The 23,761-nt window shown below is 41.3% G+C and overlaps 1 protein-coding gene across 11 annotated transcripts in view; it reads left to right on the forward strand.

Moving 5' to 3' along the window:
- The first annotated feature begins 882 nt into the window (after positions 1–882).
- The window catches only part of arhgap12b (Rho GTPase activating protein 12b), a 52,960-nt gene continuing 30,081 nt past the window's right edge, over positions 883–23,761 (forward strand). For 9 of the 11 annotated variants that reach the window (XM_067486450.1, XM_067486453.1, XM_067486456.1 and 6 more), the window contains exons 1-2: positions 883–1,040; positions 5,070–5,833. In XM_067486450.1, coding sequence (XP_067342551.1) covers positions 5,156–5,833 — 678 coding nt within the window. In that variant the 5' untranslated portion in view covers positions 883–1,040; positions 5,070–5,155. Of the gene's footprint in view, positions 1,041–2,548; positions 3,010–5,069; positions 5,834–23,761 lie in introns of those variants that run through there. The other 2 variants (XM_067486451.1, XM_067486452.1) reach the window with 2 other exon arrangements.

The following is a 23,761-nucleotide window of genomic DNA, read 5'->3' on the forward strand; positions in this document are numbered from 1 at the left end:
AGTCCAGTACCTGGCTGCAGACAGATAACAGAGAATGGCAGAAGACATAGTTGACTTTTGACCTCAGCATGAAGTTGTTTATGTTTTCCAGTAATAAGTCTTTTGGGGCTTGTTGATGGCGGCTGTAGCTCAATCATTCATGGACCATATGATCAGTGGCTCAATTCCCAGTCCAGGCTATTTGTCGTTGGGCAAGACACTGAACCCCTAACACCCCATTCCCATACCCAGCTGTGCATTGCTGGTCCAAGCCCGGTAGAAACTGGGGAGGGTTGTGTCAGGAAGGGCATCCGGCGTAAAAAATTGATCCAAATCAACATGCGGACAATGATCTGCAGTGGCGACCCTGAAATAAGCCCAAAGGGCAAAAGAAAAAAAAAGTATTTTGGGGCTTGTTGCCTGGACCTATAGCTTTCCATAACCCTAACCACTCAACCTTGAATCATAATCAGCCTTCTCTCAAGAAATGAACCACTTCTGGCTAATATATACTGCTTCCTGCCAAGGTTGGTAGGCCATTTTCTTTGTCTGCAGCCAGATACTTATGAAACTCACTACAAAAATTATAAATGAAATTAGAATCTGGGTAGAGAATTGGGTCATACCATCTGTAGGCAACAGCGAAAATACAACATGATTTGGTAAAGCAGGCAATAGCAATAGTAGCATAAAAAAAACACATTATGTATGATTGTTTAGATTAATGACATGTGGAATTTTTGAAGGTTTTTTAATATTACAAATGTAGTCAACTGGTTCATGTTAATGAATAATTTCTTTTTTTTAGGCCTAACTCAAATAACATCACTCCTGGCAGACTACGGGCTTTGCATTGAAGGTTGTAACCGGAAGTGGCCTGTTTTGCAGCACCGAGCTTGCCGGCGCGCAGAGAGGCGGGGGATTGCGAACAGAGCGACTGACCGGAGCTCTGCTGCGGACTGAGCCGGAGCTACCGATACTAAAATAGGTGGGGAAAGTTCTTTTTAACTACCGCCGCGGTGACCACGGAGCCCAGGGAGACGCCAGTGGAGTTGTGAAAGGTTGGTGTGTTTCGGTTTGTGTGTGGGCTCTTTCCGTTGGTCAGTGAGAGGCTATTGGCTTCTGTCGGAGTTAGTTTGTTGCTATGCACGCTGTATCCGAGTGAACCTGCGGTGCTTTTGTCCGAGCGAAAAGCCTCTGGACATTGTCACAAAATGTCTCCCACGGTTTCCAAAAACCTTCAACTGGATAATATTTTTGAGAATGGTTGTTGTAGATATTTTAAGAGTTGGGCTATTACGCATTTCACGTGATAGCTCCAGTCTGTGTGCTTGCACCTACATTTGTTGTGCTTTTTTTTTCCCCCCCTCGCGGTGTGTTTGGCTATTTCTCCCCGACCGCGGGGGGCTTTCTCAGGCCGTCACGTCCTGCCCTTCCCTCGCTCCTGGGAATCGTGGGTCTTGTCGAGTCGGAGCTCTTTGTTATGAATACACATGGATTAAACCCCTTTGTGTTATATTCCTGCAGTCTGTGGGGTGTAGAGGGACCCTACCCCCACTTAGAGCTCCCCCACACCTCCACCACCGCTACCCCCGCCACCTGCCCCAGGCATGCTCCGGCCGACACCACAATTCATACGCCCAAGCAGCGTGTTTTCGGGGCTTATGCAGTGCACAGTTGGAAAAGGAATAGGAGCGTATCTATGCACTGCTTCCCCACATACGCAGCAAATAACGCCGCATAGACGCACCGAAATGCAGCAGCACACGTCGGAAGAGATGCTGCTTGGTCACATCTGGTTTGAATGAAGCACAGGGACAAAGGCAAACCGAGTTTCGGGCTGTTTTGCTGCTACAGTAGCTTGTCTGCAGATGTATGCAGACAAAAGCATAGACCGTGATCTGTTTTGATGCTTACATTTTGAGCTACGTTGTAATGCAATGACATATGCCAATCACACCACCAGCCACAGCATTAATACCATCTGGTGGCGTTAATATAGAAAATACATCGTTTTTTTTTTAAAAATAGAATGAGCTAATGAATGCTAATGCATCATTGGGTGTTAACCACCTGTCAGCACCTAAAGTAGTTAAAATCAGCTCCCCGTTAACAACCGGGATCCTTGACCCTCAGACTGTAAATGTTTTGTCATAAGTCCTATAATTAGTATTATTTACAATATATTGTTTTCTTAGTGGAGTGTTTTTTAATTTTGTACTTTAAGTAAATTGTAGATAATCTGCTTAGTGCTTTTACCTGAGTAAAAGGTTTGATTTGGTACTTTTTTAGGTGCATTTACATTTACATTTTACAATTTGAGGTCAGAGTTTGTGTACCACTTCTGTACACAGTGTATCGCATTTTGTTCTGTGTAGCTGCAGATTGCTCTATGTTCAACTTTGTCCCCCATGACATAATTACATCTACCAGTGTTAATGCTGTGGCTGATTGGTGTATACTAGTGGGTTTTTTTTGTTATACTGCCACTGTTTCAGTCAGAGCTAAGTGGGAATTGTGATTAAGCATTTATTTCACCAGAATAGGTATGCTAGACATTCTTGCTGCTAATTTGGCTTGTCTATAGAATTATGCATCTGGCAATGGATGAAATACAATCAGATTTGCTTTACAGTAGCAGCATAAAACACTAACAGAAATGTGAAGATGGCAGTTATTGATGCAACAATGGTTGAAGCACTAAATGGTAAATATGGTAAATGGTCTGCACTTATATAGCGCTTTTCTACCTATTGGCACTCAAAGCACTTTACACTGCTTCCCATTCATCCATTCACACTAACAATCACACACACTCGCACATCTATGGGGGAGCTGCTATGCAGCTGGCCAACACTCACCGGGAGCAACTAAGTTGGGCTTCAGTGTCTTGCTCAAGGACACTTCAACATGTGACTGGAGGAGGTGGGGATTGAACCAACAACTGAGATTGGTGGACAACCACTCTACCTTCCTGCGCCACAGTCGCCCTGCGCCCACTAAAGTTTAAAAAGATTCAGACATCCAATAGTAAGTTAGGAATGAACGCTAATACTTGACATAACTGCATTGACTTGTGTTGTACATAGAATAACAACCTTTGATAGAAATAGCACCATTGTTCTCAGTGATAGCCTGCTTTTAGTTGCACCTTTTGAGTCTTCAAAGAGAAACGAGTTGGCTGCTGCACTCTTCTGTGCAGCAGCCAACTTGTGTGTACATTCTTCACTTTCCGACACCATGCAGTGACATTCATTTCCAGTGAAATTTACTCTCTCTGGTCCTCTGCCAAAGCTGAGGCAAATGAGAGAGAGAGAAGAGTGATGTTTTGGCCTTATTGTGCCTAACAAGTCAGTCTTAATTTATAGTTAACAGTACTTTAGTCATTGTGACTCAATTGTGGGACCCTGCCAAAGTGAGTGATATCATCCTTGACTTTCAGCCATCATCTCTGCTCTTTGGTATACCTCAGGGGTTTGATGCCTCTAGATCAATTGTATAATTATTACATTTTGTGTATTTGCCTTTTCTGACTTATGAGCACAATAAGCAGGTCTTTCGAATGATTTTTGCTACATTAATGCGTATTTGGGAATCTTATCAGATAAAGTTATCTTTGGACCGACTAACAAATGTATCACTTATTTGTTTTATCAGAGAAATAGTACACGCTAAACTCACAGCAGCCATGCCATCCGTTTTTATTTCAGTGTGGTAACGCTGCAGTCTCACATGTGAGGTGGTAGAGTCATGACTATTGTGTCGTTCAACATCACTGATAGCAGCCTTATCGTGTGTGTGACTCAAAGGTCTGTCAGACTACTGATTACATCTCTGGCAATTCCTATGATAGTGTGAACTGTACGTTTTGTCTGTGGGGTTTTAGAGGTCGGAGCACATAAATATCTGTTTGCTGGAATCATGGATGAAACTTGTATTTGGGCAAGCACGGACTGGGCTGCTGTCAGGAACACAAGCTTAAAACCATGGCGTTATGCAATTCTGTGTGTGTGCGCACATGGTGTTGAAACAGATAAAACAACTATTTAAGCACTTAATGAACATGAAGCCTATCTCTCATGGGCTCCTACTCTGGCTCAGACGCCTCTCACCACTGTAAATCTATTCTGGGTGTGTAACTGTCAGTCCGAGCTGCAGGGTGTGTGTACATATTCGTTTACATAAGGATGAACCCCTTATAGATTGACTGAACTACTCTCACACCACTAACAGCACCTGCTTTTACCGCCTCCACTTCCAGAATGTCAGTCCACCACAGCTGCTATTTCAGGGAGGTAAAAGGAAAATTTGATATTAGAGTAGCCGTGCTCAGTAGCAGCACCAGTGCTGAGGGAGCACCCTAGTATTTATTTAGGTTACCGACAAAAAGATGGATCTGAAAGACAGATCAATGACAGGCCTCATCCTAAAACAACCCCTGCAGGAATAGTGAGAGCCCAGCTGTCCTGTGACTCACACATTTAGTGCGTATGAAATATGGAGAAGATCCCTCATAGCCCTTTAAAGGTTTGTGACTGTGCCTTGTAAACGTATCAATGAGTAATGATGTCAAAAAGCAGTGTGGGATAAACCAACACAAACTTTATTTTTGGATGCAGTCTCTGGAGGAATGTAAGCTCCAGGAATTCGTTGTAGTCGTAGGGTCCCATGCAGCATCAGCGTGTGCGGTCATGTTGTCATCACCTTGAGTTCCGCAGAGGGTGATCATGTTACCCAGCTGGATATCCTTAGCAGTGGTGTAGGTTACCAGAACAAACAGTGTTTGCTGTCTATTGTGGTTTCTGATAATCAAAGGGAGAGGTTGCCCTGCGGTGTTGTTCGCTCGACTCAGCAGTGGAGTATGGCTGTGTGCAAGTTGATTGTGTCATATTCTGAGTGTGTTGTAGCAGAAGCACTTTGTGGTGGTGATGGTAGTCAGGTGAGGTTGGGTGTGACTGTCTGGGAGGTTTGTACCATAAAGTGGGAGCATGTTTGTGGGTTTTAATGACTGATTAAATAATGGCATTTCATGGCATTTAGGGGAAATAAAGAGAAAGATTAAAAACAAATCCTGTCTTTCTTATCTTCAGTTTTACAGTTCCACCAGTCAGACATGAGAAGCCCGCCAGGTCACTGAGCAGCTGAGGTCACAGTTCCAGTGCTTGTTCCGGCAATCATGGCTGACAGAGAGGGCTTGTCCATTGCCCCAGGCCAGGTCTACATCGAGGTGGAGTATGACTATGAGTATAAGGCCAAAGACAAGATGGTGACCATCCGCCAGGGAGAGTGCTACATGCTGGTGAAGAAGACCAACGAAGACTGGTGGCAGGTAAAGAAGGAGGAAGGCACTAAAGCTTTTTATGTACCAGCACAGTACGTCAAAGAGGTACGCCGGGCTCTTTTGCCTCCCCAGAAGCCAACTTTAAGGGCCAAGCCAACTGTCTTGGATATTTGCCAAGCATCCAATGAAAACCTCAACAGACCCCATCCTGAAATGTCTAGTTTTGGACGTCCATCGCCATCCTCTACCCCATCACCATCATCTGATCGTGTCACACCGCCAGCCCTGCCCAAGGATGCTAACCAGAATGTGGGGAGTCCCCATCACTGCAAGGTGGTAGCTGAACTTGTACTTCTTCACAACAACAACAACCATCACCATGCAAACAATTGCATGTTGTCACAGACACAGGCAGATTCTCCTCCTCTCAAAGTGGGGAACAACCACAACAAAAGTCCAGACAGTGACAAGACCTCCCCACCAAGCAATCTGCCAAGGGAGGGGCTGGGCAAGCTCCGTAATGATTCTGAGTCAGGGGATGAGCTGAGCAGCAGCTCAACAGAACAGATGCAGGTAAGTTGCTACTTTATTTTTGTAAGAAATTGGCCTTCCAAAATTAGCCTAAAATTAATTTAGAGGTTTTGTGTGGTGTTCAGAGTTTTGAATTCTTCACTCCCTGTTTCTTGCAGAGCTACTTTCATTCATTAGCTCTTACACAGCTCTACCATAAACAGTTTTGTGCCTCAGTTGACATGTGACAAAAGCATTAACAGTTGCAGGTGCTTCCCCTTAAAGTGCAGTTTGTCTGGCTTGTGCAGATGTGCATTATTTTGGGGTGGGGCATGTAGTGGGCTCAATAAACTCTAAATGGTCTATTTACAGCTCTCTTGTTGAATTAAGGATTCTACAATTGAGTCTGCAGGTACATTTACTACGAGGAAATTTAATGCGAAACTGCTTGGTTGTGTAGGTTTGTAGCCTTTCTGCTGCTTTTTCATTTTAAACTTTCTTATGGTCTTGTACTACAGCAGTGTGGAATTGACAAAACTATGTTTTGAGGCATATTATCTCTGTTAGGGCTTTGATATCTGTATAAACTAAAATATATATGGGATTCGTTTCACTTCCTGATGCCTCCAGTATTAAAAAAGATTTCCTTTCTTATCTTGTCCCTTCAGTACCTAGATGGTTAGTGCAGGCTCATTTTCAGGATATCTGAGAGACACCCTGTGAGACAATGGGTGACGACTGCAGGAACTGGGGCCTATCCTCCCTCGTTTGCAGCAGAGGTAGATCATAGTAGAAAATGGAGCAGACTTCAACACAGTAGGAGTCCAAGCAGCACTGGCTTCAAGAGCCAGTTTTGGGGGGCAGCTGTATCTAGGCAGGGTCAACTTGTTTGAAGGCTCCATGTGCTCTTTGTTCCACAGGCTGCAACAGCCTCCTCCACCGTGGAGTGAACAAAGAGAGACAGGCTTGAATAGAAACTAGGTCATATCTAGTGAGGATCAATCTGCAGGCCCCTAGTCGCCCCACCATAGGCACCACTGTGTGTGTGTGTGTGTGTGTGTGTGTGTGTGTGTGTGTGTGTGTGTGTGTGTGTGTGTGTGTGTGTGTGTGAATGCCATGTGTGATGTGCCATGTGAAGGAAAGGAAAGTGTGAATGGAAACAAGCTAACCGTTTAAAACTTCAGAAGCCCACATGGCAGCTAAATGGTTTGTGGGACAGAGTTGCCATGTGGCAATTAGCCATTTACATTTGCATGTGCAATGTTTTTTTTTTTTTTTGTCAGACTAGAATAGTGCTGGCAGGCTGGAACAGAAACAGAATATAGGGTTCAATCAAAACTCTTTCTTTCCCTGTGGTTGTTGGGGTAGGTAGAACACACTCCCACACACTTGCTCTTTGTGCCTTTTAGGTGTTGTGTCAGCTTGGCCTGTTTGGTCTGTTGCCATGCAGGAAACCCCACATTTTTTAACTCCAATATTTTCACTGCTTTCTGTCACTACAAACTGGGAAAGAAAGAGTGACTGACCTTAGGTGCTTATGGACTGAACAGTTCTAGTGATTACCTCCTGAAGAGTTTTCACCAGAACTACTTCACTTCAGCCCTTTTTTTCTTTTTGCATTGGCACTGCCAGTGGGAGCTCTAAAGTGGCCCAGGCTGGCTGACAGTTGCTATGCATTTACCTTTACATTTAGTCATGTAGCAGATGCTTTTATCCAAAGCGACTTACAAGTCAAGGAGAAAACATCAAAATAAAGACTTATAAGAAAACTGTTCATTTCAAGAGATGAAGTGCAAGAAAGAGCAGAAAGGAAGTTTTTTTTTTAATTGTTTATAGACTTAAGTGCATAGGAAACTGTTAAAAGCAGATCTCTTCTTCTGCCTTTGACAGTTTTTTGAGTATTGGTAGTAAGTTTACTGAGCAAGCAGAGTTTGGTAGTGATTTCCACCATCGTGTGATCACTTAGCTGAAGAGTTTTGCTTGATGTATTCTGTTCAGGGCTGGGACCACCAGATGTCTTTCATTGGCAATATACACTCCTCTATACAAATATGTACTGCAGTGCATTATTATTATTATTATTATTATTATTATTATTATTATTATTATTATTATTATTATTATTATTATTCCCTGTATTGGACGGCATTAAATTGCACAGGTGGTCATAATGGCATGCCTATATTGATTTATTGTAATTCTCAGCCTTTTATAGTATTCAATAACACACGTTTTGTCAACTTTGCTTTCAGGTAAATGTCAGAAAAACATAATTTTAAACTCTGACACCAGGATTATTTGTAACATTTCAAAATGCTATGAACACAAGCTAGTGGTAAATGAACACATGGTTTGCTGAAATAAGGCTGTTTGCCTTTCAGGGAATTAAGTTGGACACATGGTGATTAGCTTTCAGGAGCGGTGCTGCACACTGCTGAAATCTATATCTGGATGGAATTTTTAAAATTGGATATACTGATCACAAAACATAATAAATCAGCAGTCCTAGGCTGAATACTGAAGATTTGAGCCTTGATCAAAGTCTCCTGACACTGATGTTCTCCACGAAGACACAAACTGGGCGGTGGTCTCAATCGTTAGCCTTGGGCTTGTACTTTTTTGCACGAAAAAATATTGAAACTTAATAAAGCACCTGTCCTAGAATGAAAATTACAGCTTGAACCCTCTTCTCCGTGTTGCATTGGCTTAGTGCCTAACAAATTACCATGGTTCCTATTCAACTGAGACTTACCTACTCTGAAATGGGGGCTAAAAAGGTTCCTTAAAACAGTGTACTAATATCTTATATGGTTTGTTGTTCATGGGGTCTCTACACACAAAAAAGGGAAACTTCTGGTTATAGTGTTAAGACCCAAGAAAAAGTTACTCCATTCCAAAAGTGCCTTTTACAGCAACTCATTCAGTTTAACCATCCTTCATTACACAGAGAAGCATATTTGAGTATCTGGAATCACCAATAGTCTGGCATTTGTGCCAAAATAATACCTAGAGCATTTAATCAATTTGGATATGGGACCTCCTCCAGAAGGAGCTGTTGGAGGATTTGACTGGTGGTAAGGTTTGTTGGTACTGACATGCCTCCACTCTAGCACTAGCTGGATGTCTCTAATATATTAGAGTTAATAATTTCCATATATAATTTACTTGACTTGGGGGCTCTGTCAGCAGCAGAGGTTAATAGTCCACTCTTCAACTGGTTGGGCCTGTGATCACATGGTCATTCTCCTGAATCCTATTTAGTCACCAAACCCTCCCACCGCATCTTTGAAAGCACAGATCAAATGCTGGGCAAAATAAACCTCTTTTCTTCACTTCGCAAGAACCTTGTAGTGGGATAATATGTTTATTTTCTCAAAAGGAATATGGCACACTATGATTTAAAGGCTGTTTTTCGCGTAAAAATATTGGGCTTCTCTACGGCTATCCTCTTTAGATGCTACTGTATTGCATGTTTAAAATTCAACAAAAAACATGGCCACACAATCTGTCCCCACAAAGACCTATTTTGAGTTGGGTTATTTTGAATTTTTTTTACTCATATCTATTTAAGAATGGGGAAGATGAGATTTGTTCATTTCATGCGAAACTGCTCCTTTTCTTTTCAAAACAGTGACTTAATGAGCGGCTGAAGGCTACTCTGAGGGATTGTGGTGTGAAAGGCCAGATTATTGTTTTCTTTCATGGAGATGTGTCACAGAGGGGACAAAATGAGGTGGCCCTGGAAATGTTTGTGTCTTTGGCCCTGCACCATGGAACCTGTGGGATACCCACTCACTGTATGATTAGAAAGGCCTTGAGAGGCCCCCACACCCCACCCTTTACAGCTTTTCACACAGTCATACTTCAACAAAGCATATTAACCACTGTTGGACCATCCTCTTTTTTTAAAACACTGTAACATGCTTTTCTCCATGTCAAAATTAAAACGAGTAATTCCTTGTGATCACAAGATAGTAGAACCTTTATTGCCATTGAGCACATATACATATTGCACATACATGATGGATGAGTCAATCCCCTAAAATAATCTATATTCCACAATTGCATGTCCTCTTTCAACAGAAAGCTCAGCAAAGGTCCAGTTTAGAGTGCCTATAGCCTTAATGACAAAAGTGGCTTGTAAATGTGTCCAGACAGATTCTCACAAGGTTTAAAACCAAAGGAAGCAGATGAGATGAGGCCAGAGTGTGTCTGCTTTCAGCATGCTGTGTGGTCTGCTCACTAGCTGGCAGCGCCTTGAGCAGCAGCAATAGTGGGAGGAGGAGGAGGAGGGACAGAGGGAGAGCATTGTGGGTGTAGTGCGAAAGGGGCAAAGCGTAAGGGCCCTGGGCCCTGACAGAGCTACTGTAGTCCCTGTGGGATGGACCCAGCGACAGGAGGCCAGAAAGATATCTTTTCATGTTTGTGTGAATCTGGAGATTATTTGTAGCCTGTGAGCCGTAAACCTCTGAATGGCTGTCATGACAAGATGAATGACTTGAAAGAACAACATTACAAGGTCACCATTAAAGATGGAGAAAACCATTAAAATTGAATGTCATGAATAGATGAGCATCTGTTCACATGTAGACAGATTGTTCTTTATGTCCCATTGTTTCTTTCCCTCTGTGATTGATGTGCGCTCTTTGGCTTGGTTCTGCTTGTATGTTTGCTGAGTTGTGCAACAGAGCAAAGGCTGAGAATATGTTTCAGGAGCTTTGCAGTGCAATGAAATAGACTGCTTTGTGGGGGTGGTTGGTAAGCTGCTAAGTGCACATTAAAAATGCATTCACTCCTAAAAAGGTTTTGATCAGTTTACTGCTGGTGTACCTGCTATGTAGGTGATGTGAATTGCATCATTATTGTCCAGTTATGTGAATTTTCTCCAATGTGATGCTGAATGTGTGTATTGTTCACAATAAGGACAATGTGTGGCTGCTGAGAAGGCCTTTTTGTCCCACTTGAGGGTCCCTGGGAGGTCTTTAGTTTACTGCGCAGAAATGACCTGTAGCTAAACATCCTATTGCCATAATGATCTGCTAATTACAGGTTGTGCTGAAAGGATGATTGGCCTGCAGAGTCTAAAATTTGCTGCAGAGCTGGCTTTGCAGCCAATTTCCAAAGTACACAAAAACACAGCCTCTTGTTCAGTAATAGCCTGGTAAATGCCACCAAATACAAGTGTAACCTTTGCCTGTCTGTTGCATCCCTTATGGTGGAGCTGTGCTGAGTCTTACTCCCTGACCGACTGAAACGGAGGCCCCTGATTGTTTTCCAGTACATACTTGACATTCCTGCTCCAGTGCCTACATACAAACTCACACTACAAGGCAACAGGCAAGCTAAGTCAACAAAGGTCTGCTTTCCTTTCAAAAGTGAAGCACCGGACCTTTCAGTAATCTAATACTAAGCTTGACCGAATAGTGCAACTGTTGTGTTCATGCAAGAGTCTGCCTCTCTGTTTATCTGCTTATGCCTGCTGCATTCTTTCTACTGGTGCTGCTTCCTCTGTCTGGGCCTTTAGTTTCTCTTCTACTTTTCTCTGTCTCTGTTGCTTCCTCTTCTACTGTCAGCTTTGCATGCTGAACTGTCTTTCACTTGCAATGTTTACTGTCAGATGTGGTCTCAGTGAAAGTAAACCTGTTATGAGCTTCAACCTGTGATGACAATTTTTTTTTTTCTTTTTTATATCTATCCCGATCCATGGCTCTGTGATATAACAAGGGGATTAAATCCCCAAGTCCGCTAGGGCTGAACCTTCGAGAGCAGCTCAGACAGTAGCTGATGTTGACACATCATACTCAGGGTTAAATAGAATCTGATGTGTTTTCCAAGGTCCTCTTTCTTTTCAAGTGTGGCCTAAAAATAATTAGCAGCCACTTAATCCTGCACCAGCTAGCTCAAATGGCACACTAATGGCTGATTAAATTGTCAAATAATCACTCCGGCCTACTTAAATGAAAATAATTCAATGTATATTTGTTGTGGATGATATGATTGTCTTGACTCTACATAAAATGATAATAGCTGCCAGATCACTGTCACGATTTGAGTATAATCTTCAATGGTCACTATTGGCTCACTGATCTAATCAGAGACTGATCACTATCAAGTGTTACACAGAGCACCATAAAACATCCTTTCTTCCTGTACGGTCATTAACATCTACCCCCTTCTGTCAGGGAAGGTCTGGAACTGAAACTGGACAGTCATTTTACTCTGTCATGTTAATCATAACTACTAGTACAATGGTAGCATCATTGTGTCTTACTCATATAAAAAGATCGATTTTGTTTATCTCCTCCTTATCCTAACTGCCTTTTTTCATGATTGGCTTTCTGTTTTTTTCTATTGCTATTTTCATCATAATCGTCAACGTCATCATCAAGTTATATCTCTAACACTGCTCCCAGATCTGTCATTACTGTTCATGGCACTTGCTGCTTCACTGTCATTATTACATGTACATTTACTATTACAGTACAAAGGCAGGGCATCATAGCTGCACACAAATGCAAATTATTTGTCCACTTAAAATGTCCTAGAAATCTGTTAGTTGTGTTTGAATTTTGGTTGTCAGGGAGGCTCCCTGGCATTCCTGGAAAAGAGATTTCTCCTTTCTCCCTATGACAGATTAGAGGAGAGGTAACATGACTACCTTTATTTGGTGTTATTTTGCTGTCTTCAGCCACTGCCATTACTCAAGCTTGTTGATTGGCAAAGTGCACATGTGCAGGCATCACCAAGGAAACAGTGTAAGCTTACATTACTGTCATAACTGCAGGGAACGGCTGCTGGCGGTGGTAGAGTAAAGGAAGCATTAGTAACAAATTTATGATTTAGGCTTTTTTTTTCCTTTACAGTTTTCAAAACAAAAAAAATATTTTCCAGATTTAGCTGCAGTAGTGCAAAGTTATATTCCCTAATTATTTTTTAATAAAGGATTTTAAATCTTGAATCTCACAGAGATTAAGCAAATGTACATGGTGCTATTGCATAAAGTCAAATCAGAACCACTCAGCAGTTGCTGACTGGAGAGTCCACCCCGAAGGAAGCTATCATATTAACTGTCTCACCATCCAGTCTGATAATAACTACTGTTCAGGACATAAAACAACACCCACAGTTCTTCCTGCAGGTATCTATTTTCCGCGAGCAGAACTAGCCACAACTAGCCACAACTAGCACTATGCTGTAGCCTGGCACCAGACCTCTTTAACAGTGCCCGTTTGTTCAGTGATTCATATAGTGGTTGTTCTTATTTATGGGTGTTTCCCATAACCCTTTTCTCCTCCCTCTACTGCTCAGTGGGGTCTATTCAGTTCAGTTATTCAGTTCTACCTCTGTTGTTTACTGTTCCTTTCTGTGGGCCTGGGTCATAACTCTAACTCTGGAACGGTTATAGCATGTACCCTGAGAAGGTAAGAACCACTAGCTGCTCCACTTTTGATAGCACAGGGATTTATTTTCCTTGTGCTTCCTCCATCTGTGTTCTTCTCCAGCTCTTGATCGGACCATGACCTTGATGTCACAGCCTCTTTTTCCTGTGATATTTTGCCTTCTAACATTCAGATTGACAGTACCAAATGTTGTATCCACCATTAATGTGTATGATATGGTGGTGGGCACATGTGGGTGTTCTTGTGTGGGATATATTTAGCAAACAACTTCACTGTCCTCTGCTGTGTAATCCACAGAAGTCCATGTTTGCATACAAGTGATGATGCTCAGGGCAATAGACTCAGTGAACAGTTACATAACTAGTGCTGGCTGGGTCTAGAGCCTTTTAAACAGCTGCTAGTCATTTTCCCCCCGGCAGCCTTCTGTTTTGGATGAGAGAACAGGTCAAGCTGTCTGTATCAGATGTTGGTGGCTATTAGCATGACGACGGTGAAGTCATTTAGATACTGCTTCCCGGGTATAAAAACATTTTTGGCTCTAGCTGCATCATGTGGTGGTTTCTGTGCTGCATGCTCTGTTTAGATCTCTTCTTATACCTCTAAATCCACCTGTCAGCAGAACGGTAAAGCGGAGCGCTCTACCACTTCACAGTGTTTATATCCCTCTCGGTTTAACGCCCACACTGGTGTTTTACCTGAATTGGATCTGACTGAAATTTAAAGCATATAGAAATATTGTTTTTCAAGATGAAATATCCAATATCCATTGTTTTTTTTCCCCCACATAATTCCGATTCAGACTCCAGAACCGAAAACAGAAAAATATATTTGAATAAGAAACGTTTTTCTAACTTAAAAAGCTTGATTTCTTCCTTGAGCTTCTTAGCTTACTCATTGATATGGTTTGGATGCTCTTTGACTTGTTGCCCTTGTGTCTTTTTTGCACAGCTGCTTGCATCTCCCAGTTTTTTTTACAATACAGCACATTACTGCAGATCAAAGAATATTTTTTACAAGCCATCCAGTATTTCTGTTCTTTCATTGCTTTCCTCAGGAGAGGTACTGCTGTTGTTGCTTGCTAGCAGGTGGGAGGTCCAGTGGAGGCATTGGAGCGTAGGTGTTTTGAAGCGTCAAGGGGCACGGATTGTCTCTGTCATATGCCACTGCTATCATTAATTACCTGGCATGGCTGCCAAAGACACAAAAGATTGCCTGCGAATCAATTTAGCACTAAAATAGTCACAAATGTCTTATCTCACTAGAGTTCACTTACTGTGGATGAGAGGTTGGAATTGGTCTTTCACCATCACCACGCAGCTGTTGGTATCTGCTGAGAGTGTACAGCATTGTAGAAATGTTTAGAGACATTAATGAGGTGTGGTTGGTTGATCATGGCAGTCAGTTCATCATTACATCGTTTCATCATCAGTCCTGTTTCTTTGTTTGTCACTGAATTGCCTTTCCAGAAATGCTGGGTTTTTGTCCTCAGAACTGTCCACCAGCAGCTGTCACTGAACAGAGATGTTAGACTGAAAAACAAAGTGGGTATAGAGAGAGTGCACACTATAACACTGTGGATCAGTCTGGATTCTTCTGCCAGCTTTACAGCTCTGTACCCAAACAGTTATTCAAATGTCAGATCCAATTTTATCACAACATCAACACACCTCCTATAATTGCACACTGATAGGATTTCAGCTCAGTAGGGAGTCTGTCACCCATTCTCTACCTTTTTAGGGATACAGTGTGTTCCTCTGTACTTTCATCAAAGCTGACCAAAAATAGCTAACAGAGACACCAGGAAACTGGTCAGTGTTCATTCTAGGATACAGAAGAGACAGGAGCCTTCCACTGCCCTTGTTTGATTGACAGAAAGGCAACTCTGTCCATTAAGGAAACTATTGGTTTGATCAACTCAATCAGCTTGTTGAATATTCTCTCAAGGAGAAATTAGCCGTAAATGTACAAACCAGCTTGTGTTTGAAGCAGAGGAGCAAGGACCTCTAAAACCTAAGAAAACTTTAAAAATGTACTGTGAAGTTGGGGGAAAAAAAAGGAAACCATTCCCAAGGACCCTGTTTGGTTTGATGTTTCCCCTCTATTGCCTTTTGAAAATATACCTCTTATCCGTCAGATCATTATTGTTTAGGTTTAATAGAAGCATAACACGTTTATTTGGAAGTGCAAATGCAGTTGCTTTCTGCCATTGTGTACCTTTTCCAAAATGTCATTAGATCCCTTGGCTTTTTACCACCATATTCTTTAAATCATTCCTTTATTGACATTTATCACAGCTCGGGGAAAAATCAAAGGTGTATTCATGAAGTAAACCTTTGAATTAAACTGGGTTAATAATAATAATAATAATAATAATAATAATAATAATAATAAATTTTATTTATAAAGCACTTTACATTTAACATCTCAAAGTGCTACGCAAGCAGATTACATACATTATTATATACATTATAAACCAAGAATAAAACATAATAAACATGTAAAACATAAAGTAACACAGCATTATAAAGAAAAAGTAATGATAACTTTTAAAATGTTTTTCTAAACAGAAAAGTCTTTTAACTGTTTTTGAAACAGTCCACAGTCTGTCGTGCACTCAGGTTCTCAGCCAGAGCATTCCAGAGCCGTGGAGCAGCTGCTGGGAAGGCTCAGTCCCCCATTGTGTGGAGTTTGGATCTGGGGGGGTAGAGGCGATAAGTGTTGGTGGAACGAAGGTGTCTTGTTGTAGATTACAATGTGAAGAGTTCCTTAAGATGCTGTGGGGCGTTTCCATCTATGCACTCTTGGGTAAATAGACAGACTTTGTAATCAATGCGAAGGTGGATGGGGAGCCAGTGAAGTGTCCGGAGAACAGGAGTGATGTGTTCGTGTTCCCTCACCCTCATAAGGATCCCGGTGGCGCTGTTTTGAACATATTGGAGCTTTTGAAGGCTCCTGCCGGAGATTCCAATGAGAAGTGCATTGTAGTAGTCAAGCCTGGAGAAAGGCGTGGACCAGCCATTCAGCGTCACAGAGGGAGAGGGAGGGGAGGAGTTTAGCTATGTTTCTGAGATGAAAAATGCAATTTTACAGAGGTGTTGAAGATGTGTTTCGAATGACAGGTGGGGGTCAAACTTGACCCCCAGGTAATCAACATGATTATAATTCGCTAATCTTGTTTTACTTCTCCTGCAGTTTAGAAAAGTGGAAAACAAATCAGAGATTGTTTACTGCTAATAGAGATTATATAGACTAAATCTATGGCAGTTACGGGACAACCCATTGCTGATTTGGTCCCACTTGTCAAACCATTTGCTCAGACATACATAATGCTTGTTTGCATATTGTCACTTTGTTTTCTTGGTCTAAGTGCACAGATCCTGGTATCAGTGGATGTAGTATAGTCTTTAATGCTGAAGTGTGGTAATTATCGTCTTTTTTTTTTTTTTTACACCACAAATTAACCAAGAACCAAATTTTCTGTCATTTGTAATAATTGTTAAATAGAAATAAATATTTCTATTTATACTGTACCAGATTGATCTAAGAAGTGTTACAGGCATTAGAGCTAAGCGTCATGCACCAGCAACTGTGGAACAGAGGGGCTTACAGGTCAGCCCAGGGTAGCACGGACCCCGCCTCCAGACACATACATACTAAAATGCAATCTTCTTACATATCAGGATTAAAAGGTTGTGTACAGTACATTCCTCGGTAAACCCCATCCACCCCCAAATTCCTCTTCATTATATTTCTTACATGTTCACAATATATAGTAACACAATATTTTTTTTGTTTGTTTGTTTAATAATATGCGTATTTACTTTGTGCTCTTAGTCTTGAGTGTAATGGTGACTAGAGGAAAAACAAAACCTCCACATTTACCTCATCTAATACAAATTGTGCTATAGTCTTGATTGCCCAAGGTAAGATCAAAAGGATATTTACCCTTCTTTTTACTTGTTGTTGCTATATTTCAAAGTCCATTCTCATTACCTGTCTCTCACTCCAAGCCCCTAGTGTTAATTGGAAGGCAATTAATCTGGCTTTCTTTGAGTTGGGGTAATATAACTGCTCTCTGCCTCACCCCAGGACCCCCTCCTGGTGACCAGTAGACACATTCGATGTGGATCTGCCAGCCAAGCCCAGGTTCCTGAGCTACTGTTGATCCAAAACGAGCAACCATGGTGACATGTTAAACAGACTGCAACCAGTTCTAGTGCCTATTGGTTTGCGTTGCCTTGGAAAGGTTTAGAATTCTCCCTTTAATGTGCCACTTCATACAAAGATGTTTCAAAATGGAAAGTAATTAAAACAGAATCAAAGTAAAGTATATTTTACTGCAGAAAACTGGGTTAAATTAATTCAACATTTATCTATATTTTGAAAAATTATTTAAGATGTACATTAATCAGTTTTATTTTATCTATAGAAACACTGTCAAAGAACTAGTTATTTTCAGACAAAATCTAACATGGCTTTCTAATGTTCATTATGTCAGTCATTAAATTAATTATTAAAAATGGGAAAGATTTAAACTCTTAATTTTGTTTTTTACCTGAAGTTTGTTCTTTTTACCATGGCCATTTTGAATTTTACAACCTGAGCAGTAATTTGCTGTGGTTCAGATACCTTTCCTGAACAGGAAATGGGACCAGGCCTCCTCGCAGCAACATCTCTGGTCCCATTTGGGCCATGATCCAATGTCCTTTCGTTGCTTTGAAGCAAACCCACTGACCCCTTTTACTACTCCCGTCCAACTCAGTGGCACCATCGCACCAGATTCCTGTCACCACTACTCAACACGAGAGGACCACCACATGGCTTAAGGTAACCAAGTGCCCCACTTGCTGTCTACCATGCTGTAAATTAAGTCAATGAACCAGAAGACATTTTGGTGGATTGAGTTGCCTCTACGTGCCATGGCTAGCTTAACAAAACAAAAGCTCTATTCTCACTAATGTGGAAAGACATGCAGTGGAAATTAAATTGCCTTCTACAGAAGCAGTTCTGTGATGATCAATTACCCTACCAAAAGCCTTTATGGTTCACTCAGAGGACAAAAGGGAACAAAGTTTTCAGATAGCTTGGAGATATTAGACCCGGGGAAAGTGTGGTAGCATCTGAATCAGTTTGTTCTGTGATGGTACTTAAAATTAGCTGAAACTTGAATGCATAAAATGTCTGCTTTTATTTCTCAAACAATTGGGAAATTCTTGATACAGATTTAGGCAGATAAATAGGTGCTTCTATAAAAGATATTAAAATGACCAGAGTTCAGTATGTGGTCATGTTTTCAGTAAAACATACGGACCAGTGGCCAGCTGATGATGCAGTTCATTTTTACAAAGACCCTGAGCATGTGACTGGGCAGTATAGATGAGGCAGGCCTCTCTTTTAGACAGGGACAGTACACAACAATGGCTTTACAGTGGCTGGTTCGTTGCTGGAACTTTTCTCTGGATGAATATTGATAGGCACTGAGGTAACAGAGAAGGGAGGGTTGGCTGGCTTGGTTGTCTCTGGTTAGTGGGCAGGGTGACCCGTGACCCATATGAATGAGACACAATGCATCTTTCTGTCAATGCTTCTCCACCCCCAGAACACACACACACACACACAGTCCAGCACCCTGAGTCATGGTATGTGGGCCAATAAGTAGATGTGCCAGAGATTTAAATATGCCCTTTAATTTTGTGTAGCCCAGTACCCTGGTTTCCCATGTTTCTTGATGTCGTCACCCCAGGCTGCTGTAATAGTCATTAATTAATCTATATTGATAAGTGTCCGTCACAAATAATCATAGGCCATAGTTACCTACTATATCACAACAACAGCCGAATAACCCAATACAATCAGTTTATGATGATAATGACAGAGTAAACAAGCACATCCTTACATTTGAGAATCTGGAACCACTAATCTTTGTGATTACTGCTTAGGGTTCATTATTACTTCATCTGAAATATAAAACACTAAGTTGATATAATGATTGCTGGAATGACAGAATTTAAATTTTTAATAAATTAAGTAAAAAAAGGAAAACCTTTCCTGGTTTCAGGTCAGGAAAACCTGCTTTTGATCCATGTCTTCTTCCTCACTTTAAGAATTACTGAATGTCTGCACCTAACTATGGATTTGCGTGAAACCTGCTGTGTAAATATATATTGTTACAAACAAAAAGGGGCTACATAAAAAAACCTTGCTACATATTACCACAGAGACGGGGCACTTTCTCATGATTGAAGTGGACACTGTGGGGGTGCATAAAGGATATCAGCAGTTTCTTTTGAGTGATGTATCATACCAGTAAACCCCTAATGGATAAAAATATTAAACACAGTTTTGACATTGATATGCATTTGGGCTCTGGAGCACACAGCGATCCTAAATAATTGCTTCTGTCATTTCTTATTATAGCCTAGCCTGTACTAGGGCTGGGCGATTTATTGAATTAATTTGATTATACAAACTTTTGTTTTTAACCAATGTAAAAAATACCTAAATCAAAAATATTATTAATATTACTTGCTCTGCTGTCTCTGAAAAGGCAGCAGCATTTTTCGGCAGAAACTGGCATGTGTGTTGACTTTGTTAGCCAATGGATCAGCCGCTTTCGGCTTGTTGCCACAGTGGAATGTGCTAGACATGCCAAATCTGCACGTTGATTTGGCATACGTTTTTACGCCGGATGGCTTCCTGTCGCAGCCCTCCCAATTTTCTTTTAAATTTATTTTTACTATTTTTTTCAATCCTGTCTGGGCAGGGCCACACCTGGTGGGATTGGATTCGAACCCATGGCCTTCTGCATCCCAACCTAATACTCTACCACTGATGCAACAGGCCCCCTGTTGACTTTGCTAACCAATAGGCTGGAGTAATGGTGGCTCCAGCAGGTGATGAAAACAAAAAAAATCCAAAGAAAGGTGGTCATGCTATATCAGTGATATGGAAATGCCAGATATCTCGGCTCCTCTTTGTTTCAAGATTTATATTTGTAGCCAAATCGCACAGCGGCTACCTGCAGCCACACTAATGGCATCTTGGGGCGACTGTGGCGCAGGAAGGTAGAGCGGTTGTCCACCAATCTCACAGTTGTTGGTTCAATCCCCGGCTCCTCCGATCACATGTCGAAGTGTCCTTGAGCAAGACACTGAACCCCAACTTAGTTGCTCCCGGTGAGTGTTGGCCAGCTGCATAGCAGCTCCCCCATCGGTGTATGAGTGTGTGTGTGATTGTGAGTGTGATTGGGTAAATAAGAAGCAGTGTAAAGTGCTTTGAGTGCCAATAGGTAGAAAAGCGCTATATAAGTGCAGACCATTTACCATTTACCATTTATGTAAATATTTTGCTGTGCTAGTCTTCTGTCATTACTGAAGACTCGGCCGCTTCCTGTATAGATATGTTGGTAATGTCTGGAAATCAACCCAATACCTCATTTACCTCCATATCCCTCTTTAATTCTGTTTTTCTTACCTTTTCTTACTCTCTTAATCCTCATCCTCTTTTAGCCCTGCTGTCTTACAACTGTGTAAATGCAACCTCTGCTGTGATTCGTATCTGTCATAAACCTATCTAATGACCTAACACATTATATAACCCATCTGATATACTGTTCAAATTTTTGATAAAAAATTTGACAGTCTTCTAATCCATGTTCCAAGAAACATGGCAGGTCTAGCAGAATAGGGGTGTGAGATAGAGAGAGAGAGAGAGAGAGAGAGAGAGAGAGAGAGAGAAAGGTGTGTGCAAAATTATGGGTGGCACTTATCTGGGTCATGTTTTACAGTGGAGGATCGTTATATTTGGAGCATTAGAAATCAGCTACATGTGAGAAAACACACACTAATGCATAACAGCAGCACAAAGCTACATATTCACTCACGCGATGGCTTGCCATCCTCTTCCTTCTTTTGCTGCTGTACCTAAAGCTAAAATAGCATTGTGAGATAAAACACTCCTCACTGTGCATTTGATTTTCAATTAACCTGATTCACTAGGGTTAATACCCTGATGTGCTTTAACCAGTGTGCTTAGCAGCTTGAAGGCGCTACAAATCTTCTCTTACTAGCAATGAATCATCATCTCCTTGAGCACATACAGACACATTGTTGGTCTTTGTCTCTGCCATGAGTCTTTATGCATAAAAAACAAACCACGGGCATGAGGATAATAGGAATTAAAAGAAAACTTTGCTGGGGTTTGTATTGTGGTACTAAATGATTACCAGTTCACCTCTCTGTGAAAGATGATTATTACTTGAACTACATGTGTTCCTATTATATGTGGTTGTGGTACAATTAAAAAGTTAATATTAAATCAGTTGGGTTAAGAAAACTGCAGAGTGAGTCATCTGTAATTGTCATACTGTATCGCTTGATGATTTGCCCCCTCTTGTAAGCAGCCCAAAGCTGTAATCAGGGAATTCTTATTGAGTTGATGTAAAGGTTTCCTCATCTGCAAAGACTGTTTAGGTCTTGCACTTGTTCTACTAATATTTGGCCATCATGTGTTTCTTGTATTTGTTAAGTCTGTTGCTTATCCATATGTGCAAATCTTGTGGAATCCCTCACTATCTCATAATTTGATTGCTTTTCATTTTCATACCATTTCTTTACATTAGAGTAATTGAGCACAACAGACGGATTGACTTTTGGTATTGTTGTGACTTTTCTGTAGTCTCAACACATTAGACAGAGTGAGACATTTTCTCTTACAAAACCCAGAGCCCTGAATCTACTCTGGTAATCCATCAGATAATCTTACATCAGTTTCAGGTCTAGTTCAAAATTTTCTGAATCAGGCTGTTTTGTACAAAATTTGTTAGATGATGAAAATGAAGGGCTACTGAAGTTAGTAGACTTTTTTTATTTCTGTTAGTTTGTTTTTTGTCTTTCAGCACATCCTGTAGGTTCAGGGTCGCCATAGCGATTTAATACATTTTTACATTGGAAGCCCTTCCTGAAGCAACCCTCCCCTATTTCTACCCGGCTTGGGACTGGCACTGCATGGCTGGGAATGGGGATGGGTGGTTTGGGGTTCAGTGTCTTGCCCAGTGACACTTCGACATGTGGTCAGGGAGAGCCGGGCGCAATACGCTGATCCTATAGTGGGCGACTGTTTTAGTGTAAATGCTAATTTAATCGCAATATGATGCCTTCTGCTGCTGTATACAGTTGGGTGCAAAAGGTTTGCAACCCATTTGTGTCAAAAAGAGTAAAACTGAGATGTATTTTTTTATACAACACATTTAGCTAGTTCCTTGATCAGAAATTAAAGTTACATTTAAAATTAAATTATCAAGGTGGATGCACCAATGTAATTTTTATTATTTTACTTTAACACTCGACCATTTTTGTTACTCATTATTTGTACTAGCTGAATGTGCAAGAGTGTTATTCTAGGTTTATGTTAAGGGTTAGGGGGGTTTCGCATCCCCTTACATTGACATCACATGTAATGGGATGCAAACCTAACATAATAACATTTCTCATTAAGCTAGTATTAATGTTGTCTTGCTTGTTGTCTGGCTCATCCCAACAAAGTGACATTCACTTGATATGTAACTCCACCCATGAGTCTGCTGCATGACTAAAGACTAAAGATAACAGCTCTAATCTGTCTTCATTCTCTTCTTTTTGGCTGCCCTTTCTACAGATTTACTAGGAGGAAACATTCAAAGGGACATCATGACCAGCTGTGATCTCTTTGTTTTCACTTATAGCTGGTGGCGGACTTACCCCAAATCCAAAAATCTAATGCTGATAATCTTTTTTTAATATTCGACCAAGGAGAACAAACATAGTGGATTTTGGCAGTTTGGTGACTGCAACTTGTTGGACTGTATTTGCTGTATAAAAGTGGGTTTCAAAAAGCTTTTGTTTAGCAATTTGTGTTTCCCAGACACTGTTGAGATTAGGCCCTCAGAGTTGTTTTTGGCTTTCAATTGCTTTGAGAACAGTTTTCAGTGCACATTTCACTGCAACGTCTGTTGCTGTAACAGGAGCGTGTGAACCACAGACTCTGTGCCCTGGAGTTCATGACCATTGACCTTTTTTGGGCAGTTGGGTGAACTTTGAGCATGGCCACCCGTCAAGCAGTCGACTCTATCTCTTTCTCTTTTTCACACCTTCCTTTTTTTCATCTGGCTTTGTATTTTCTGTCACACTTCCTGCTTCTCTCTCCCTGTGTGTCTGAGAAGCTCAGGTCATTCAGCTAATGAGAGCTTCTATTTGAGGCCAGCCCTAGGGCCCTAAATAGATCTCTTAAGATCCTTTAATCAGCTACAGAGGCCTCCTCTGCTCTGTATGACAACAGACTGGATGCAGCGAAGCCATTACAGTAATCGGCACTTGCCAAATCTACAAACCTGCCAGGACCCCCCCCTCCCAGCTCTGACTGGAGTAATTTGTTTTTTGGACCATGTTTTCATACCTAAGGACCCCACACTACATTGTAAGTAGCTGTCATTCTGCACTGTGCATAGCCAGACTTATTAAATACGACAGGACGTTTTAAGGCTTAGACTACTTGGCTAAGGGAAAATTAGAGCAGGTGTTACTGGGTTTCTGTCATGGTCTCTGCTAATGGCTGC

This window comes from Channa argus, chromosome 19, assembly GCF_033026475.1.
Source record: "Channa argus isolate prfri chromosome 19, Channa argus male v1.0, whole genome shotgun sequence".
Lineage (NCBI taxonomy): Eukaryota > Metazoa > Chordata > Actinopteri > Anabantiformes > Channidae > Channa > Channa argus.